The sequence below is a fragment of the Scophthalmus maximus genome, chromosome 3 (assembly GCF_022379125.1).
Source record: "Scophthalmus maximus strain ysfricsl-2021 chromosome 3, ASM2237912v1, whole genome shotgun sequence".
In the NCBI taxonomy this organism is placed as follows: Eukaryota; Metazoa; Chordata; class Actinopteri; order Pleuronectiformes; family Scophthalmidae; genus Scophthalmus; species Scophthalmus maximus.
Window position 1 is genome coordinate 13,018,446 of NC_061517.1, and position 20,315 is coordinate 13,038,760.

Below are 20,315 nucleotides of genomic sequence, written 5' to 3' on the forward strand. Positions count from 1 at the left end.
GCATTTTGTGTCCACGCATAGAGGAGAGAAGCAGTGAGGTCAGCATATTCCATTCAGAGGGTCGTGGCCGTCCCTCTGGCTGCCCTGGTCAGCATGATGCTCCAGTGAAGAAGCTCAATGCCCGGCCCTGCTCTCCCCTCTTCCTCTCCAACCGTGGATTTTCCACTGCTTTATCCGACCTGAGCCTTCAAACCCAGCCAGCAACCCACAATGTAAACATCTAGCCTAATCAGTTCTGCCGCCACAAACCTAATTTGTACCAATCCAGAGCGCAGGTGGAGAAATTGAGAAACTGCTAGTTCTTTGGCGACCGCAGTATAAACATTATAGAGTGAATGTGAACCCGTGGCTGTACATTTCAGGGGAGACAAAGGATCATGGAAAATAAATGAACAACACGGAAAAAATAAACAATATCAAAAATATGCAAAAAAGAAGCAGAACTACCACTGCTCTTCCACTGATACCAGCTCACAGGCCCACTACGACTTTTATTTTCAGTTTTAAAAGTCAGTGCTATTTTCAATCACTGGTGTTCTATATGTTTTTTTATTCAGGTCTAGCTGAACCCTTGAGAAACTGTAAATCCCCCCAATGGGAATGTAAGATGCTGAAGTGCCCACAACAACCAAATGTTTGTTTACGTCTCTGCTGGTCAACCACAAGTCCTAATTTCAAAATCACCTCCTAAAAGTGCAAGTAAGTTTTCAAGGGCTTTCTCACTTGAATGAGTCAATTATCAAGCTCCATTTGGATCACTTCGAAATCCTTTAAAAGCCATTTAAAAATTCTACAATTCTACAATGAGCAGACAGACAGAGGTCAGGGCAGGAGAAGGGTTAAGTGATTTTGTTTTTAGATACGTAGTATGGTGCACTGGCCCCTCCCCTGGGATCAACGGGGCTACACTGGCCCTGGGGTGTTATAAAAAGGCCTCTGAGCTCCCCCTGCTCTGGTAAAGAGGCTGAATGTCTGCAGGACATGCTTAACGTTTGTCTATCCATGTTCTTCTACTAACAGCCAACAGGGGTTGGCACATAGATGCACAGAGACTGGCGTGTTGCTCCACTCAGGAGCTCTCTATGACAGAAATCAGAATCCATTAGGTTACACTGAGAGTTACATGTTGAGCAGTTCCCGTGTTGTTGCATTTAGCTTTAGAGAGGCGGTTGCTGCTTGAGGGCAAATTTGCTTTGTGTTTTTCTGGTCTTTTTTTGTGCCATCTCCTTTTAGCTGATTAGTTTGTTCTGCGTTTTGACTATTCATCCCTCCATTGCGTAGAGGTGGTTTTTTGATCTTTTGACACCATGTGGGAGTTCAGATCTATGTCTTTCTGGCGGGCGGTGTTTGCCGAATTCTACGGCACCATGTTCTTTGTATTCTTCGGGCTGGGGGCAGCCCTCCGCTGGACCACTGGACCCCATAATGTCCTGCACGTTGCCTTTTGCTTTGGGCTGGCGGCTGCCACCCTCATCCAGTCCATTGGCCACATCAGTGGAGGTCACATCAACCCAGCAGTTACCTTTGCCTACCTGATAGGCTCCCAGATGTCCCTGTTCCGCGCTTTCTTCTACATCGTAGCCCAGTGTCTCGGAGCTTTGGCTGGTGCTGCCGTGCTCTACGGGGTCACGCCCAGCAACATGAGGGGAAACCTGGCACTCAACACGGTAAGGTTACCTGCCACTCACTGGAATACTCTGTGTCCATAACTGCAAGTAAGCAGAGTGACTCCAAAGTTACATGACATTTTTTACATATGATATATAAGTAAGTAAAACTGAGAAAAATCTGAAAGAATAATATATACAACAATTGAAGTATGTCTAAGAAATTAAATTCTGGTTAAAACCATGTTAATTATAAACTCACATCATTAATTAATTTCATATCTTTCCTCACTCCTCTCATCTTTCAGCTGCAGCCAGGTATCAGTCTGGGCATGGCCACCACCATGGAAGTCTTCCTCACTCTGCAGCTTGTTGTCTGCATCTTTGCTGTGACTGATGAGAGGCGCAACGGACGCCTGGGCTCTGCTGCCCTTGCCATCGGCTTCTCTGTGCTCATGGGGCATCTTCTCGGGGTAAGGAATAACCGAGTCGTAAAAATTTAGAACAGCTCGCTGGGTTCACACAAGGATCTGAGCATTGTATTACATCAAATCTACACATTTAAAGTCTTAACCCTGAACTACTCTCTCTGTCTTGGACTTAGATGTACTACACAGGAGCAGGAATGAATCCAGCCAGGTCCTTCGCCCCAGCTGTCCTGGTCAGGAATTTCGTCAACCACTGGGTAAGGTGATCATATCTGCAAAAATTGTCTGTTTCAACATAATTATGTGACATTTTTACCACTACATCCTGCACTTTTTCTCTTTTTTGTGAATAACAGGTGTACTGGGTGGGTCCCATGATTGGCGGTGCCATGGGGGCTCTGCTGTATGACTTCATGCTGTTCCCCCGTATGCGAGGCCTCTCCGAGAGGCTCGCCACACTGAAGGGCATCCGGCCCCCAGAGGCTGAGGGCCAGCAGGAGACCAGGGGAGAGCCCATCGAGCTCAAGACACAAGCTCTATAAGCCCGGAGAAGAAGAACGGCCTTCTGACCCACGATCCTCACCCGTCACATCCCACTCTGCACCCTCTGTTCCCGGTCCATCCTCAGCCCACTCAGCTTCTCTGCACACATACCTCCTCCCGGCCTTCACACGCTAACACAGATCTCAAACTCCTTTTTGTGCGTCCATAACTTGGCCAACTGAATTACAGTGAAGGGACATCCACGGCCCTGACCATCTCTACTCTCCAAACCATCTACCCATTCTGCCTCCTCCTCCTCCTCCTCCTCCTCCTCCTCCTCCCTCGGACTGCAGGACAAAGATGGAGGGTTAGAAGAAGACTTGCCACTGAAGGAAGCACCCTGTGCCCTGCGGTGTGGAGAGTCAGTCACTCCTGGCTGACCAGGTGGCTACAACTGCTCAGGACAGGGGCCTCTCCCTCTATCTTTCCTTCCCTCTCTCTTTCTCTTACTGTTTTCTTCTTCTTTTGTAGTCTGCTATAGGAGTGAAGCTACAGTAGAGCAGTGGACTTCTGCATGCTTTTCCATTTTGATTCAGCGTGATCTCGCCGTGTCTCGTTTTGTTGTACGTATTTCACCAGTATTTATTTGGCTTTAGTTGTATGTGTGAGAGAGAAACAGAGTGAGTGTGCATGCACGCCTGTGTGCATGTGCATGTGTATGCTTGTGTGCTTGTTTCAATCTGATGATTAATTTTTCACTTTTCATTACAACAATCATTTGTCTGTATCAAGGTTATCATCATAATCATCATTATTTTTGATTTATCATGCAAACTTATTCTAGGGAAAGACGCTTCCCTTTCCACACCCTTACTGATACTGCAAAAGTTTAACTCAGAGGTTCAGCAGATTCTGTCTGGGGTGATCCCTTTATTTATCAAATGAAAATAATGTATGCCTTTCAGTCAAATCTTAAAACTAAATTCATTCAGTTGAGACTTTGTGTCTCATCTAGTGACGCACACATTCGTTTTTACATTTAAATAAACACTAATCACCGAAACATCTGGTCTTTCCTGAGCTCGGTCTTCAATGAAGTTACAATCACAAACACGAGCTGGTAGCGAGATGGTAACTACCAAAAAATCTGTTGCTACTTACACAGAATTTGTGTTGGGTTACATTTTAAAAGACTTTCTGACAGGATTTTGTCCTTAAAGCTTTAGAGTAGTGCTTTTCACTGATTCATGTACAGGTGTGTGATAGTTGGTTTGCTTTTTCTTCTGCGTGTCTGCCATGGAAAAACAAAGAGAGCAAACCTGACAAGCTGTCATGAGGAACACGTTTTCTAAATTGAATTATGTTGTTTGACACATCTGCGGGGTCTTTGTTCCATCAACTTGAGGTTAGAAATCAACGAGTGCATGAGGTGTGGTGGCTTCTTGCTGGTGTTAGCAAACACCTGGTGCCTTCTCTTTTCTACACTGAGCTGGGTGGCTCTCTAGGAGTGAAATAGTTTCATTGGCCAAGCTCATCTCTGATATTTGGGAGAAGAGAGAAGGTCACTGCAAGGCGACTGAAATCTTTAGTGTGTTTGTACAGGGTGACAAATGTACACCTTTATTCTTCATACAGTCTATGAGAGCAAATGAACTATGAAGCTCTGCATTGGCCCGGTGTCCCCTCTCTCTTCCATCCCTCCTTCATTCACCCTACCTCCTCCCTTTGTTTATGAGGCAGCCATCTTGTTCTGCTCGAATGAGGGGACATCTAAAGCTGCTGGGATGGAGGGATGGGGACAGGGCACTGAGATAAGTTAGAATTTAGACAAATTTCACTGGGGCTGTTATTGAACCAGACATGTAAGCTGATTCTCTTTCTGCTTCCTCTACATAACTTTTTTTCTTCCAGTGTGATTTCCCTGGCAGTGGTTGAGTAGAATTTACACTTTAGTGGCATGTTGAAATTAGAATTTGTGTTCTAATGGAAAAGCTTTGTGATGTACAGTGTAAAGTTTTCTTTTTTAAAAAACAAAAACAAAACAACATTTCATGATTGTTGAAACTGGATGGATAGGAAATATAATATTGTAGTTATGCAATGTCTCCTCTTTGGCTGATGGATTATGGAAGTGATGCCAACTGTGTTATACACCAATGTTTTCATTCAATGAACATCCTTTATGGTACCAGGCATACCATCCCAATTTCTATGCCATTGATTTATCATTTTTATATGTCCCAAAAAATATCCAAAAATTCTTATGTTTTCAATCCCTTTTTGTCTGTTTTTCTTTTGAAATCGCTCCAGAAAAATATGGAATTTAAATATATGTTTTCATACAGGAGATACAGTATATGCAACAATTATCGAATATGACATATTCCCCCAGTAGCCATTTACATAAATATTTAATATATCGGACCTACTGTACTTGTTACACTCTGTACTGCTTGTTCAGAAAATATTCCTCCATGTAGTTTTTTTAAAATTTGCCACAAACAACTAATAACTAATTTCTTGTAAACAAATTCACAAAAATATTTTTAGTATTTTAAGGAAAACTGCAATTTTTTAATATAGTTATAAGATTATATAGACTGTAGTAGTAGATTTGGATTGATTTACTCCAAAGACAATGCGCATGTTATAAGGGGTTATCATCCAGGGACCATGCATGCTACATGTTGGTCCATCCAATACACTATATGTTGCATATATATTGTTACAATATAAATCATTACATGCCCATCATCGACAGTGATGGTGCAAAGTGTCTTATAAAACCAGAGGTTTCTATATGGGAAGGTTTTGAGATACATTTAGATGCAAATAAAAGTTGCTAAAATCAGAATAAAATTTTGATTAAGAGCTCCCATGAAGCGATGGTAATGCATCCCGTCACAATAGTATTGTTAAATTTCAAATTAACTCCAATGCTTATTACCTCTTTGCGATTTATCCTGTAACAAATTAGTTATTCATTTGCTAGTTAAACATTTAAAACCACACAGCTCTCACAACAGAAAATGCTGAAGAGGCACAAACAATAATACACTGATTTAGTTACAAAAGAAACAAATCTCATTTGAGATATGAGAATATTTAAAGGATGGAGGATTTGGAGGATCTCTTTTGATCCTTAACATGCATTGTTTTTATCAGATTTTCACACCAAAGACTGAAGGCAGGTATAAGTTGCAGCACAACCAGGAGAAATCAAAAATCGAATGAAGCATATTTTATGTAACATTTAAGCTTGATTGCTGGGAGTTAATAAAGTCTTATGTCTAATATAATATACACTATAAGCATTGCCCATCACCATTATCATCACTATTTCCATCGTAAACGTCAGTGATGGAAACACTTATTGTTCCTTTTAATGAGTTTATAACATTGCATAGGCTTACCAAAGCTTATCAATAGCAAGAAGAGTTATGTACAGTAGGGGAACTGTCATTCAAACATGCCTGCCTCATCGTGACTACAAATATCTCCACAACCCCAAAGGACAACATGTGATTTGTACCATAGCCTAAAAAAATATAATCTCCACAAGTTTACTGTCAACTGAGTACCGATGTCCTTTTACCTTTACCCTTCCATGAGCATCACACTGTCTGCATCTATCACATATGATTGGTCATTGTTGGAAAAGCACTGTAATCTGTAAAGTAAACCACATACGAACATCACACATCACGAACACTGGCACTTTTTCCTCACATGATGGCAGGACAGATGAGTTTGACTCTGGTCTCCATTCCACGTCTGCTTTGAACTCCCAAAAAAGCTTTGATGGGAAGTCTTCCTAATTATTCAGTGTCTGGAGAATACTTTCCAAATCTAGCTCCATATTGTTACCTGTGGGACTAGACAACAGACACATACACATCTCTCAACACCGAGTAAAACTATTTCTTGTAAAAATGCAAACAACATGGCAATGGATGTCATGTCACTGTTATGAAGATAAAACACGTACATGTGTTCTGGGAAGATAACCGGAGAGTTTGCGCTGAACTCCACATCAGGATCTCCTGCCGTTTCCATTATTTCTTGAGGGATGGACTCCTGCGGGCTGAATGACTGCGGGAACCGATGCCTGGAAAAAACAATCACTATATCATGAACAAATGAGAGATTTAATCTCTTACTGCTGTACAGGTAAGCAAAGTTCAAACCTAATTTAGGTCAGTTTTTAGAGATGATGATACTGCTGCAGGAGAATTTGTAATAGAATATTTAGAGTAATAAGCTCTAAGTGATTAAGGATAAAGGCCTTTACTTTTAGTAGTAACATACATATCTTTTGTATTTCATGACTTTTATTCCAGTAGATTTTAGAGGTGGGACTCACTTATAGAGAGGCGAATATGCCTCCGACATTTTCTGCTTCATTTTTTGTCTCAAATACACAACTTTTCAAAAAGTTTAACAGACTTTCTTGAGGGTTCCTGGAGGTGACACTCAAATGTAAATGTGCAGTTGTAGGGAATTGGTCACTAGTTGGTAAAGGACAGCTCAAGTGAATAATGGTTTAGAAATGAAGCTAAAGAGAGGGACGTGTATGACACTTACACAGCGAAGGCAACAGAACTGTGGGGCTTATCAGACATAGGTGACACAATAGGAGGTGGGGCCATGGCTGAGTCAGCTTCCCTGCAAACAAACACACAAACAAGATATGTTCCCTATGTTTTCGATTCATCTCCAAATGTGTTTAAGTGCATTAGATGATGTGGTTTATCTGTAAAAAGGAATCTTCCTTACATGCCCACTTTAGTATGCAGTGACACAGGGATGTAACCCCCAGTGGGCGACGCTTGAGGCTCTGTTTTTAAAACAACAGGAAAAAACAGCAGAACTCCATCTGTTAGTTCTCACCTGAATTTAAGAACATAAAAGTGAATTTTTGTATGAAGACCACTACCTGAGTAGAATTTTTGGAAAACTTCATTCTTAGGAAATTCAGGATACAGGAGCGTTATGTGATTGATGTCCCGGATGCGGTCACCAAGGCTACGGATCTCAAGATCTCTCTTGGTGAAGGGCTGGATATTCTGGATTTTCTGGCCCCCATCTAGAAAAAAAAAAAAGGTGACAGTGTATGTGTTTGTGTGTGAGAGACAAAAAGAGGGAGGGAGAAAGAGAAGTGAGAGATTTATCATCAATTCATCCTTCTACCATCCACTGTGTCCCCTGTGGGACCCCAGCACTATGTTGAACTTTACTAGTCTGCTATTACAGTGAAATGTTACCCAAATAACAACAACTTGTGTGCTCTGTTGTTGAAAACTATCCAGCTAAAATGCCAAACAGTGAAACTAGGAAAACCTTAAAATATTTGTGTCCAACAATGTAATAAATTCTTTAAAAAGAGATTTATTTGTCAAGGGTTTAAAGACAAGTGGTGCAACTAGAACACTTACTCTCAGTTGCAGATACATAAGCGATGGTGATGCCTCCAATCTCAGAGTCACTAAAGCGAAGTAAGAACGTCCCGTTGGGCCTGTCTTTGAGAATCAGGTGTAGATGCTGCTTCCCAATGAAACCAAATATCAGCCTAATGGAGCCAAACATTGCAAACACTTGTCACCATTGCACATTGTAGCAAGTTGCCAATTTTAACTATTTCAATAGCAGTAGAGTGTCCTCACCCTTCACTCCAGTAGATTTTCAGGTGCTTCTTGGTCAGCTCCATTACTCCCTCAAACCACTGCCAGAAAGTGAACGGGCGACCTGGGAGAACCTCCTGTGGGATTGAAAGTCAATGTGAGTTATTGGTGTATGTCTGTCTGTGCATGTCTGTGCAGGACGACACACACTTGAGTGCACCTTGTTAAACTGGGCCCAGGAAACCATCATGTTGCTGAAGTCGTCAGCAAAGTCGGGCTTGTCAAAAATCTTCTGGGCCAAGAAGTGCTGGTTGTAGTGGTCCAGGTTGTGCTGTGTCTGGACCTCAGCAATGAATTTACTGTTGAGAGTGCTGTACATCATCCTCCAGGGCACACGCTCCGGCACCACGAACGGCACTCTGTCCTGATGACAAACACACATGGTGAGAATACTGATATGCATTGACAATGTCACACTATCATCACAGATGTTTATCGTATCATTCATTTTGTTTTTGAGATGTTAGGTGTTTAAAAAGAAATCTATTTCCAGCCAGTACTTGTTCTTGACAGAGCAAAGAGGGCAACACATAGTAAACTGCTTTTATTTGATTATTCTATGTAAAGTGTCTTTGAGCATTGTTAAAAGTGCTACATAAATCAAATGTATTATAACTATTATCAATCCAGGCCAACAGAGCTTGTGCACATTACTGAGTCTGTGGCTCACTTTCAGCTCAACACTGTACACTGGTGATGCTGTAAACAATATTTTGATTATGAAATGTTTATGAGTTTTTGAATGAGTGTTTTAAGTGTTACGTGCTGAATAGGTTTTGCACAAACTCAGATCTCCAGTAGTGGATAAGTGCACAGTATCTGGGGAACCAACACCCACATCTACAATAACCAATATACAATGTCCAGAGCCTTCAACTTCTCAGGGCAGAGCTCATCATCTTCGGGCGCCTTGCCACCAAGGAACTTCTTAACTACCTCAGCAGCCTCTGCCAGGGATATGGGTGAGGCTTCCCCCTCAGAGCACATGTTGGTCCTGGTGGCCCGGTCGGGCACAGCCCGCAAGAATTACATGGAGCCACAACCCTGTGGACCCACCACCTGCAGGCCAGGCAGCAGGCTGGGTCGGGGGTCTGGGCGTTCCTATCCCTGGCATCATAGACTAGCTTAAGAAGCAACAGAAGATTAAAATTATCTGATACTTACTGGTTCAGAAAAAGCACAGTCCCACATGATGGTGGCCAGAGCGTTGTTGTCTTGACTTCCATGGACAATGACAACCACCGGGAGTGAGATCATCTATACTCAATGACATAATAATGTTTGCTGATACTCCTGTTCCCAGTTGATCACAGGTGTAGCTGTTTAACTTGACTAATCATATTAATTATATGAGAAAAAAATAAGATCATACAGTAACAAAAGGGCCACACCTGTATCCTGTATGGAGTGTCACATCCTGTGATGGTGATTTCTGCTGAAAACAGGAGAGCAAATTTCTCCTCTGTCACAGACTCGGATCCCTTTCTATCGGCTCTCTTGATCTTCTTGATAGACTGTTGAGACAAAATAAGAGATTTAAATTTGCTAAAAAAGACGGAACAATAATTCATTCTAGGCTGATAAATCAAGACCAGCACGTACCATATTCCTAAAAGTGGCACATGTGCTCTTGCTGGATGTGTTGTGTTCTAGGATGGCTGTATTGTTGATCAGCTCCCCAACATTATCACTGCAGGCAAAATAACAAAGAGGTTCAATTTAAAACAAATTCCATCATATACATATATATATGTATATATGTATATATATATATATATATAAAAAACCCTTTGGAACCCAATTTTATTTAACAATTTGGGTTTAAAAAAACACCTAACAACAACTGATTGTCATATGTGATGTACAGTATGATTTCACAAATTCTTTTCAAATGACAAATTACATACCAGAAATGCTGCATAATTAAGAATACAATGTGTAAACCTTGCCAAACACATTTGATCAACCAAAACCAATGACAATCTTTATTTCTAAATAGCAGACTTTTGATGTCACTTCACATCAAACAATATAGAAAATAAATAATTTAATTATGAGGTAGAATAATAGATATATACTGTTGGGGTCTAGTTAATCTTGCTCATGGTGCATATAACAATTTTAACAACCAAATCATATTCATACTCATATTTCTGATTATTGTGTTCAATTGTAACCTTACTGTTTTAAGTTACAGGTTTTCCCCTTTATTCAAAGAACAACTTAACAACCAAAACTAGTTAATGTTTTGTTCCATAAAGGGTACGAAAAGGTTTTTTTGAAAACCAGTTAAGAGCAAGTCTCAAACTTTAGTCTGCCGTCTTACTGTGTATAAATGACTCACCCGGGTACACTGCCAAGATTCCTGGCCTGCAGTTCATTAATGATCTGCGCCTTCAGCACCACAGGCTTCCCGGGAGCTATTTTCTCCCCCAGGAGATATCGCACAGTGGTGGAGAACTTTGACTGAGTCTTGATGACCTGAGGGGGCTGCTTGTCCACTACAAGAGAGCTGAAGGAGACATCAGTTATAGGAGTGAGGTAAATATGTTTAAAAGTGAGTCATCTTTCTTGCTCTTTGCAATTGAAGGAGAAGGAAAAGTTTGAATTAAATGAATTAACCTTTACAGTTCTCCAATTTGAAACAAAATATGAATAAAATAGACAACAAAAAAACAATGTGACTGTGCTACCTTTGAATCAGAACCTGGAGAAGTTGCCTCAGCCTTTCCTGGAGATCTGGGATCGGTTCCACTATCAGCATCAACTCCTGTCTCAGCTTCCCGTTCACCCCGAGCAGCTGCTCACACCTAACAATGTACAAAGACAGTGAGGAAGTGAAAAGTGTCTTTGCAGAACATTATGATATCACAGTAAAGTTGACTTTAGACCATTTGGATATAAAATGTCATCACACATCATAATTTTATCCTTTCACAAAAAAGTGTGACATTTTGTCATAATTAGACTTGAATTTTTATGAGGTCACAGAAACCTTTAACCAGCCAATTCTTATCAGTTTATCTTTGAGTTCAAGTGAGCGTTTGTGACAAATTTAAAGAAATTGTCTTTCCTAAGATATCACTGATGGAAAGACGGACAGAGAGAGAACCTGAAAACATAATGCTGCTGTCATCAGCATGGAGGTATAATCAGTATGTTAGTGTCAAAGGTTTCCTTGTTTAGATGAAACGTTGAATGTGTTAAAGGTGTGTGCTTTTGCTAGGAGAGGATAGAAGCAATGCGATGCAGAGGTCAATCCAAAAGGGAGTAAGTGGAGTGAAGTGCACCTCACCAGGTCTGCAGGGGGTTGAGGTTTTCGTCAAAGGGATGTCCAATGGCGGCCTTGTGCTGCTCCCACCTCCAGGTCTTCAGCCTGCTGATCAGTCGGATCTGACACTGGTCCAGACAGTCCACACACTCCTGTAGAAACTGGAAACGCTTCTACAACAACCAATGTCCAAACACATTAAACTGACACACATGATTGTGATAATTAGACGACAAAACATGTCAAGCTCTGACCTTAGAGCAGCTCTCTACTTGGCAAATTTATCTACAATGTTTTGATATGGAACTACTTAAATATCAAACAGAATATGAGATAATAAAAAAAAAACTAATTTCCTTAAAGGTTCCAATAATGTTGGCACTGGCAGCATAAACCATTTCCTAACTCACCGTGGCCATTGCGTTCACTTTGTACTCCAGCTGCTGGATGTGGTTCTGGAGTTTCTGAATTTCTGATTGTGTGGGATCCAGTCCATTCTGTTGGATTGGCCCTGTACAAATAATATCATATGCTGAGTTCTTCACTGCATGTGGATGGATGAAGCTGTGGACATTATTCTCACAAAGACACATTCTCTCTGTTAATTTTCTAATATACACAACTTTTTTCACTTATGAAAATTACAGAAACTTGATCCATAAATGGTATGTAGGAGGAGTAGAAGTCACATTTACAGTACGTTTTTGGAAATGTCAAGGAAAGAGGGAAGCATGTGAAATGGCTGTGGTAGTTGTTTTTGGCACCAATGATCCCACTCATCTAAAAATAAATCCTGACTATATGGAAATGTATGGAACTATATGCAAAACAGAACTTTAGGGTTATGATCAATGCCAAAGCAGCAAAAGAAAAACAATTGTAACATCAAGATTTAACATAAATAATAACATAAACAATGGCTCTGCTGCATTAAAGTCTTCCAGTAAGCAATGTCAGTGAGTGAGCATGCACAATACCAGTAAGTAACTCACCTAAAAGGAATCATCATTAAATTGATAAATTCCACTATTGATTTTCCTGCTTTGAAGAAGTTTATAGTCTGTTGTGAAAAGTGTCTATAGAGGAGCCGAAGCGGGCTTCAGGGCTCCATTCTTGGCCCACCACTGTTTTATATTTGCATGTTAAACCTCTGTCATGTCATTCAGAGGTGTGTGTGTGTGTGTGTGTGTGTGTGTGTGTGTGTGTGTGCGTGTGTGCGTGCATGAGTGTGTGCGTCCCACCTTGTAAACCCTCATAGTTCTGTCTCTCCCAGTTGAGCTCTTCTTGCAGCTGGTGCATCTTTTGTCGGATGTCCTGGACCTCCAGCACCTTCAGAACCAGGTGATCTACATCCTGCATGTTGGGGAACGACGACTCTCTACTCTCATACTGTTGGAACTGTGGAGGGTTCGGGATCTGAGTGTGCTACACACATTGAAAAGTAATGTTGTTATTACTTGACAGTATGTTGTTTTTTATAAATACACCCCGATTACAGTGCATACAGATCTGGTGTACAAAACTGCTGTGATTAAAAAGTTACAACGTTCTCTTCAACTCCAGCTTCAACTTAAGTTGATGGACATAAAAGACAACAGACATATTTGCATCTCATAAAGTATTTATGTCTTCCCCTTGTACTTGCAATGGTATCTCATTTTAGTCTAGCCTATAATATATACTCAGAGTTCAAGCTTCACCAAAAGGTGCTACAGATAAAGGTTCAAGGATCTTACCGTGTTGAGAAGAACCCTCTCCTTCCTAAGGATGTCTCTGACCATCACTGCAAACTGAAGAGTCTGCTGTTGAAACACAGTCTGTAAAGCAAGCACATGTCTCATTAGATGCTTAAAACAGTCTATCATACCACAACGCAGCTACTAGTATGCAGCGGTTTATTCAGCTCATGTCATCGACAAAACATTTCTAGTGGCAACTAAAAAAGGGGGGTAATAATGATGGTGATCAAAATCCTTTTCTGAGTCACACTGAGTCACAGTACCATGGTCCTGCTGATCTGCATCAGCTTCATCTTGACCACCACGTTAACATTCTGCTGCGCGATCGACTGCAGCATGCTGATGATCTGGTCCAACAGAGCTCGAGCCTGGCCCTCCTGCTCCACCTGGTCCAGCACAAAGTCGTCCCTGTGAGCATCACACACACACACACACACACACACACACACACACACACACACACACACACACACACACTCACATCACACACATCCAATCATACATGAACATGCATTTAGAAGATAGGCAAAACACTGAATCCCCAAATTGCCGATAAGAGCTGTGTGCCGGTGTATGGCTGGTGAGTGATAGAAAAAGCTCTGTGTTCAGAAGTGCTGCATGAATGTGTTTGTGAATGAATGTGACTTGTACTGTAAAGTACTGTGCCCGTGTGCGTCCGTGTGTTTGTGTGTGTGTGTGCCCGTGTGCGTCCGTGTGTGTGTGTGTGTGTGTGTGTGTGCCCGTGTGTGTGTGTGTGTGTGTGTGTGTGTGTGTGTGTGTGTGTGTGTGTGTGTGTGTACCATCTTTGTGTCTCAATCCAGTCAGCGAGAAAATGTCTGACTTCGATGGGGAAGGCGGTTGGGGGATAGAGGTTGTTGATAGTTTCATCAGACAGGCGCTGGATCAGTTGGGACATGTGTTGCCATTGGGCCATCATTAGGCAGGGCTACAAAAGTCCAAGTGACATGACATTTAGTATGACTATTCAATTTAACTACATATTTCATTTACAGAAAAAAATGAGGCTGATGCTTACTTTTTTTCTTATTATGAACAAATTCTTGGATGTGTTCCATATTCAATAAACTACCAGGCCAATTAGGTCTCTGAGCTGCATTGTTTCCCCATTTTGTTGAGTTCTCTCTAATCATGCAAGTCATCAGGATACAGCACATGGTGAGTGGTCCCTGGTGTAAAGTAATGCCAAAGAGAATTTCTCTCTTCCCAGAAACATCCATTGCGGAAATGACTGAGGCAAGTTTCCTCCCTCTCCTGTATAGGACCTCACATAGGCCCATTGATCACATACCTGCAAAAGGATCTCCGCTTTTCCATTGTGATGTCTAAAATAAACCAAATGTCATGTGAAATGTTTAGAGAATTTAGTGGTAGAGCCGAGTGTCATATACACGCTCTAAATGGGGACAGTCATTTGATCTTGGAAAATCCTCAGATCTTTTTGTCAGTATAAAACAATGTTGAAGCAAATACTAATTTAAATGAGGTTGAGAAAGTTTTGCACCTGATTCGTTTCCAAAAGATTAGGTGGAAAGTCTGACACTACACTGATCTGTTAGTGAAGGACAATAAACAGAAGTATAACAGAAAGTATTCCACTCGTACCTTTTATTGAAGCCTCTGTTTGCATATCCTGCCATTAGAAGATGTGTCAGTGTGCTTATTTTGGATTTTTAATGCTGCCGAGTTAAGTTTGCTTTAAGGTGTTTCTGATGAAGTTATGAAGTAATGGTTTAGGAATGAGATTCTGGTTTGGGTTTAGACCACTTCATAATGTTTACCACATGCAAAGGCTTTCTGGCATACTGCCTCGAAGGCAACCTTTTCTTATGGCTGTAGTGTACGAGCATCCCGTCATCAACTGTTTATACACAGAACACAATCTCAATATTCCTCGGAGACCCGTACAATCTGGACAACATGCAACAGCCTCTATATAAATCATCAAGTTATAAACAGATTGGACAGAAATAACTATATTTGACAGAATGACAGTATAAGGTTAATATGCCAAACTAATGGGAAACTATTTTGCCTTGTTTTCTGTTAGTGTAAGCACAGCATCTGTACCGAAGGTTTTTAAAGACTACTTGGATGATTATGCTCTTTATTGAACTCAATCTTCTGAACAGTGAAACCCATCAACATTCATACCAATCAAACAAAATACACATGACATGATTTCACGGAGAAAGGAAGACACTTTCCAGATTTCCCCAACGTGTTTTCCATGGTGTGTGGGAGGAAGTGGTGCAGTAGTGGCACTGCCTCCGAGCGGATCTTTCTAGAACTGGGAAACCAACTGTGGCTGTTTGGAACTGATCATGCAAGTATTCTGTAACATGAAACACCATCTGTCCACCTGCCTGACTGGCTTGAGTAGCCTCTGATTTCTAACCTTGACCGGGTTTTCTTATGTCCACACTCAGACTCATTGTGCGGAAGCAGCAGCTGCTCTGTGTTATGTGTGTCTGATGTTTTTTTCCTGCTGTTTGCTCTATGAAAACTGGGTGGCTGAATTTCATAACCCGGAATTTAGATACTGTGTATACTACAGTATTAAACTTGCCCTTGCAAAACACAGAAAATGTCACGGCTGCCTTAACTTGTTGTAAAAAGAAACTACTCGTACACGCTAGATCCAAATACAGACAAACAGACTTGTTTTTTCTTTCACATTGGAGTTCAGGGCAGCTACACGTCACATTCAGTTTTTGTCTGGGATTACAAAATACACACCAGTTGTTATTTGGGGAGCTAATCTGGCATGTTCAAATCGAATCATTGCCAGGGCTTATGCAACATTAACGACATTGGGCTGCACATGATTACAAGGAGCAGCACAGTGGATTGAAGGATTCGTCTCACTGCTGCTGCCGCGATCGTTTCAACACTCCCTTCCACATTTCGTGATAAACAAGACAATTATTAAAAGTGCCACTAAGGTCTATTTTTTATATGTGATGAAGGATTAAAAAAAACCCCACACACGATGCGATCACATTACTAATGATTTGAAACATGGCACTTCGGGCCGACGCACACCCTGCCTGTTTTTTTTTTCTTCTCTTTCCTTGTATATGAAATATGGAAATATGAAGTTGAGTCCCCGCAACTGACACGGCCCCGTCAACTTTTGGACAAAGAGAAACGCGTGGAACAACCAGACGAGCGGCATTCGCCCCTTACCTTGGGTTAAAGGGAGATTTCAAAACATTGATAAGTGCCGCGGCTCCTTCTCCTCTTCCTCTTCGGTCCGGTGGAGACTCCGCCTGCGGTGCGAACGGGCCGGGCCTCAGCGCGTCGTGCCCTCCATCCTCCCTGACCGGGTCCCGCTGCAGGTGGGCCGACGAGCGACCCAGGAGAACTCGTTCCCTCGTGTCTTGCTTGGCGGGTCACTTCGGACAACGCAGGCGGGAGGTCGGACTCACTTCCCCGAAGACGCGCGGTGCGTCACCGCCCGGAGCAGCGCGCTTTATTTCCTGCCCTCACTTTCAAGTCGGCACATGACATGACCCCCGCACACACACCGAGGAGGCGTGTGCCGACAGGCCCGCCGTCCGCCGACGTCGACGTGCATGAATCAGAGGAAATAATAATACATAATAAAAAAAGATGTTGTGGATCAAACGTGGCACCGTGTTTGGAGCGTACATCCGGATGTACAGTGGCATTTTGCACTGTACATCCGGATGTACAGTGGCATTTTGCAGTGTACACTGCGGTGAAAGATTTGGCCCTGCAGCTGAAAGAGAGACAACAACTGTGAAACGAGCACAAACGCGTCGATCGCTGCTCGTTCTTCACTCATCACTTTTACACTGGACGGTTGCTCTCTCTGGACATGTGGTCGCAAATACAAACACTGGCGCTTCCACACAAATGAGGTTTCATATAAGGGCTAAACTATTGTTTGATTTGATTTGTGGACAGGCCCATCTCACGCGTTTTGAAAACAGAAGGCACAGCCGAGTGTGTGTGTGTGTGTGTGTGTGTGTGTGTAGACACTTCCTCAGAAGGAGCTGTACAGTAGGCGGAGTAATGTTGAGTCACTTCACAAGAGGCTGCAACTTCCAGTAAGTCACACGATAGCATATCTGTAGAGGGCAGTCCTCCACGTCCTGCATCTTCCTAACTGTATCCACTGACAGAGAACAGCTTCTGTATAGATACATCCATTATATATTATATTATATTGTATTATATTATATTATATAATCAGAATATGCCTATAGGACCACAACACGACCCATTTACAGTGGAAGTGTAAGATGTTATACTGTATGGACTCAGATGCATTATATGATTATATTTAATAACTAATTAAATAAAAATAACAATCATAATATAAATGGCCTGTCCATATTAATAATAATAATGATCATGCAGGTTCATTATTTCATGTGTCATAGTGCAGCGGTCCCCAACCCCCTGGTCATTTGGTACCAGTCCGCAGAGAAAGAATAAATAACTTACATTATTTCCGTTTTATTTATTAAACAATGAACGATGTTTTATTTTGAAAAAGGACCGGATTCCCTCTGTTACATCCGTAAAAGTATGTTCGAAACAACAACTCTGCCGGTGTTCTGGATTAAAGTCACATGGACATTAGCAACACACTTCGGGTGTCATTGTCTCCCATTACTCCTAGATGGGACCGTGTCGTTGCAGAGAAACAAGCTCAGGGCTCCCACTGATTTAGCGATACGGTGAGTTGTATTCTTCATGCACTTTATATTTGTTTTTGTGTTGTGTCTTATTTTGAAGGCATGTTTAAACGTTACCATAGCGACCAGAGAGTGTTGGGGGCAGAGAGGATGTTTCTCATGTTATGTTGTTGGCGCCATGTTACGAGGGCGCTGCTAATAAAGTTGCATAAGAGTGGATTCACGTTTATTATTATATTTAGAAAATACCACAGTTTTTATGCCGGTCGTATCATTTTATTTTGTGTATTCATCCGCCACACCTTAAAGGCCAGTCCGTGAAAATATTGCCATTACATAACATTAAACCGGTCCGTGGCGCCAAAAAAGGTTGGGGACCGTCATAGTGTACTTCCTTTTCGGAGAATATGACTCCTCAGTACTTCCCCAGTGGAGCCACTAGGGGTCGCAATGTGATTCTTATATACTTTACAGTTGAGCTGCTGCTGTGCTGTCTCAGGGTTTGGATTGTTGTTGTGTTTCTAGATATGTTATGTTTGTTTGTTTGTTTGAATGTGTGACGTGTTCTCCACCTGTTTAATTGTCATATTGCATTTGGTAATTTTTAATATGTTCCCTGGATCTCATTTGTGAGCATTCTGGGTCCCCAGACTGAGTTTCAGTAAATGAATCACACAGGACTCTGACTAAATCCATATGTTCTGATTATGCTTTACCAAAAAAAATAAAAATCCCTGCAATATGTAGATTTATCTTTAAAGTTCTAATCTGAGTGGATTTGTGGTCATTCATCTGGTTTTACATTTTCTTGGATTGGCCACATGAGGGAGGTACAGACCAGCATACACCTTCTTGTCCTCAGCATGTTCAGGGGTCTGTTTAAAATCAGATGCAATCATAGCAAGATCTCGCATGATCATCTGCAGGCTTCCCAACATGATGCATTATATAAACCATTTGATCTGGCTCTGTCAATATAAGATTTTGCCGTCGTTCTCAAGTCGACACTCCAGTTTCAATTCTTTTTAAACAGAAATATGTTTATTCTCCTATAAATCTATTATTCTCTGATAACAGTCATGTGAGAGGGGGCAGGCCAAACCTTTTACCAGGACATTCCACCTGTCGGATCCAATTTCCTGAGAGTTTTGATTGACCTCTCCAACAGAGAAACAATGCACTTTGCAAAGATTTGATCATTTCCTTTCAAAGAAGCAGAAGAGAAGTTTTTCCATTGTTCCCTCTTTTTCTTCACTTAGATTTTAAATGTGCCTTTGTTGCTTATCTTTGCTGCAAACTTCATCTAATGATCATGATTCATTTTCTCCATGTTCTCTTCTCATAGGTCTTACCTCTCTCTTCTGAACTGCCGGATGAAGCCAGCCTATATGGACTCGAGCCGTAAAGATTAGACTCTTTAGTATTCAGGCCAATATTTGTGATGACAGCTACACCTTCCAGGAAAGAGAGAGAGAGCCAATATTTAATGTTAAACAGCATTGATCTTATTCTCTAAAAGCAGTCTGCAGTGGTAGTGCTTTCTCTATCCCAATATGCAGCTTCTCCTCTGTCAAGGACAAGAGTTTGACAAAATTACATGAAAAACATTCAATAAAAGAAATGTCATGGGTATTTAGAACTTGACAACAGATGCATCCAAGGTTGTTGTTTTCTGTGATGCATTGGATTTTAGCTCAGTGTTTGTGTTGTTGCTGTTTTTTCCACATTACCATTCTCCGTGCATCATTTCTGGGGTCCTCTTAGGTAAAGGGCCCTATCTGCAGTCGAGTAACATCTGGAACTAATACAGCTGTGCTGGCTATCTGTGGGACCAGGGGGGGGGGGGGGGGGGGGGGGGGGGGCTAGCTGCTGCTTTGGCCCTGGGGGTCCATGTGTCCCTGACTTCAAAATAGACTTGATTGCTAACAGCTGGCAGTCCTAACTCACCAAGTGTCAGAGCTCTCCTCTGATGTCAACCTTGTCAATATCAAGGCCTGGACAATGGAAGGCCAAGCCGCACAGCAGAGGCAGAGAGGAGGGCTGCGTCTGTGTGAGATGAGATTCAGAGAATGGCTCATGAAGGTTGTTACCATTAATTGTGTGCAAGTTTTTGTCAAAGCACCTTTGAATGAAAAGCACACGCTGAAAAGATTGGCATGAACAACACGAACATCTGATATTTGAGTTTCGTGCAGGCCGGAAAAAAACCCAATATTTTCATCAGGACAAATACAAGCAAATACAACAAAATGGTCGTGAATGCATATGTCAGCACAATTCGGTGACTACAAACTTTGTTTTCCATCTGACATTATCAAATCATATAAAATGTGTTGTAAGGTAAATGATTCCTATATAACCTAAACTAGCTCATAAACCATAAACTGTATAAAGGTTATTTCCTTGTGATTCATATGT

At 41.6% G+C, this 20,315-nt stretch overlaps 2 protein-coding genes and 1 long non-coding RNA gene across 3 annotated transcripts; 2 read left to right on the forward strand and 1 right to left on the reverse strand.

Annotated features, from left to right (window-relative positions):
• Positions 1–850: 850 nt before the first annotated feature.
• On the forward strand, positions 851–5,367 carry mipa (major intrinsic protein of lens fiber a). The gene is made up of 4 exons (XM_035644930.2): positions 851–1,667; positions 1,916–2,080; positions 2,212–2,292; positions 2,392–5,367. The coding sequence occupies exons 1-4, from the start codon at positions 1,308–1,310 to the stop codon at positions 2,575–2,577; spliced, it is 792 nt and encodes a 263-aa protein (XP_035500823.1). The 5' UTR covers positions 851–1,307; the 3' UTR covers positions 2,578–5,367.
• Positions 5,368–5,565: 198 nt separating this feature from the next.
• Positions 5,566–16,792, reverse strand: stat6 (signal transducer and activator of transcription 6, interleukin-4 induced). The gene is made up of 20 exons (XM_035644929.2): positions 16,417–16,792; positions 14,010–14,155; positions 13,473–13,617; positions 13,207–13,287; positions 12,712–12,895; positions 11,881–11,981; positions 11,495–11,643; positions 10,893–11,009; positions 10,544–10,711; positions 9,802–9,889; positions 9,591–9,713; positions 9,364–9,456; positions 8,360–8,563; positions 8,182–8,276; positions 7,954–8,087; positions 7,455–7,604; positions 7,295–7,355; positions 7,103–7,183; positions 6,507–6,626; positions 5,566–6,393 (listed from the first exon to the last, which is right to left on the reverse strand). The coding sequence occupies exons 2-20, from the start codon at positions 14,144–14,146 to the stop codon at positions 6,333–6,335; spliced, it is 2,292 nt and encodes a 763-aa protein (XP_035500822.1). The 5' UTR covers positions 14,147–14,155; positions 16,417–16,792; the 3' UTR covers positions 5,566–6,332.
• Positions 16,793–17,492: 700 nt separating this feature from the next.
• On the forward strand, positions 17,493–19,552 carry LOC118316868. Its single transcript, XR_004795277.2, has 2 exons — positions 17,493–17,939; positions 19,243–19,552. It is a non-coding gene; the product is annotated as an uncharacterized LOC118316868 (long non-coding RNA).
• Positions 19,553–20,315: the final 763 nt, after the last annotated feature.

Excerpts from the sequence above, each read along its gene's own strand:
- mipa (XM_035644930.2), top strand. The coding sequence starts at position 1,308 with ATGTGGGAGTTCAGATCTATGTCTTTCTGGCGGGCGGTGTTTGCCGAA. Across the intron at positions 1,668-1,915 it reads GAAACCTGGCACTCAACACG|CTGCAGCCAGGTATCAGTCT; the intron begins GTAAGGTTACCT and ends CTCATCTTTCAG. Across the intron at positions 2,081-2,211 it reads TCATGGGGCATCTTCTCGGG|ATGTACTACACAGGAGCAGG; the intron begins GTAAGGAATAAC and ends TCTTGGACTTAG.
- stat6 (XM_035644929.2), bottom strand. The coding sequence starts at position 14,146 with ATGATGGCCCAATGGCAACACATGTCCCAACTGATCCAGCGCCTGTCT. Across the intron at positions 13,618-14,009 it reads TGGATTGAGACACAAAGATG|GGACGACTTTGTGCTGGACC; the intron begins GTACACACACAC and ends TGATGCTCACAG. Across the intron at positions 10,712-10,892 it reads CTCCAGGTTCTGATTCAAAG|CTCTCTTGTAGTGGACAAGC; the intron begins GTAGCACAGTCA and ends TGTCTCCTTCAG.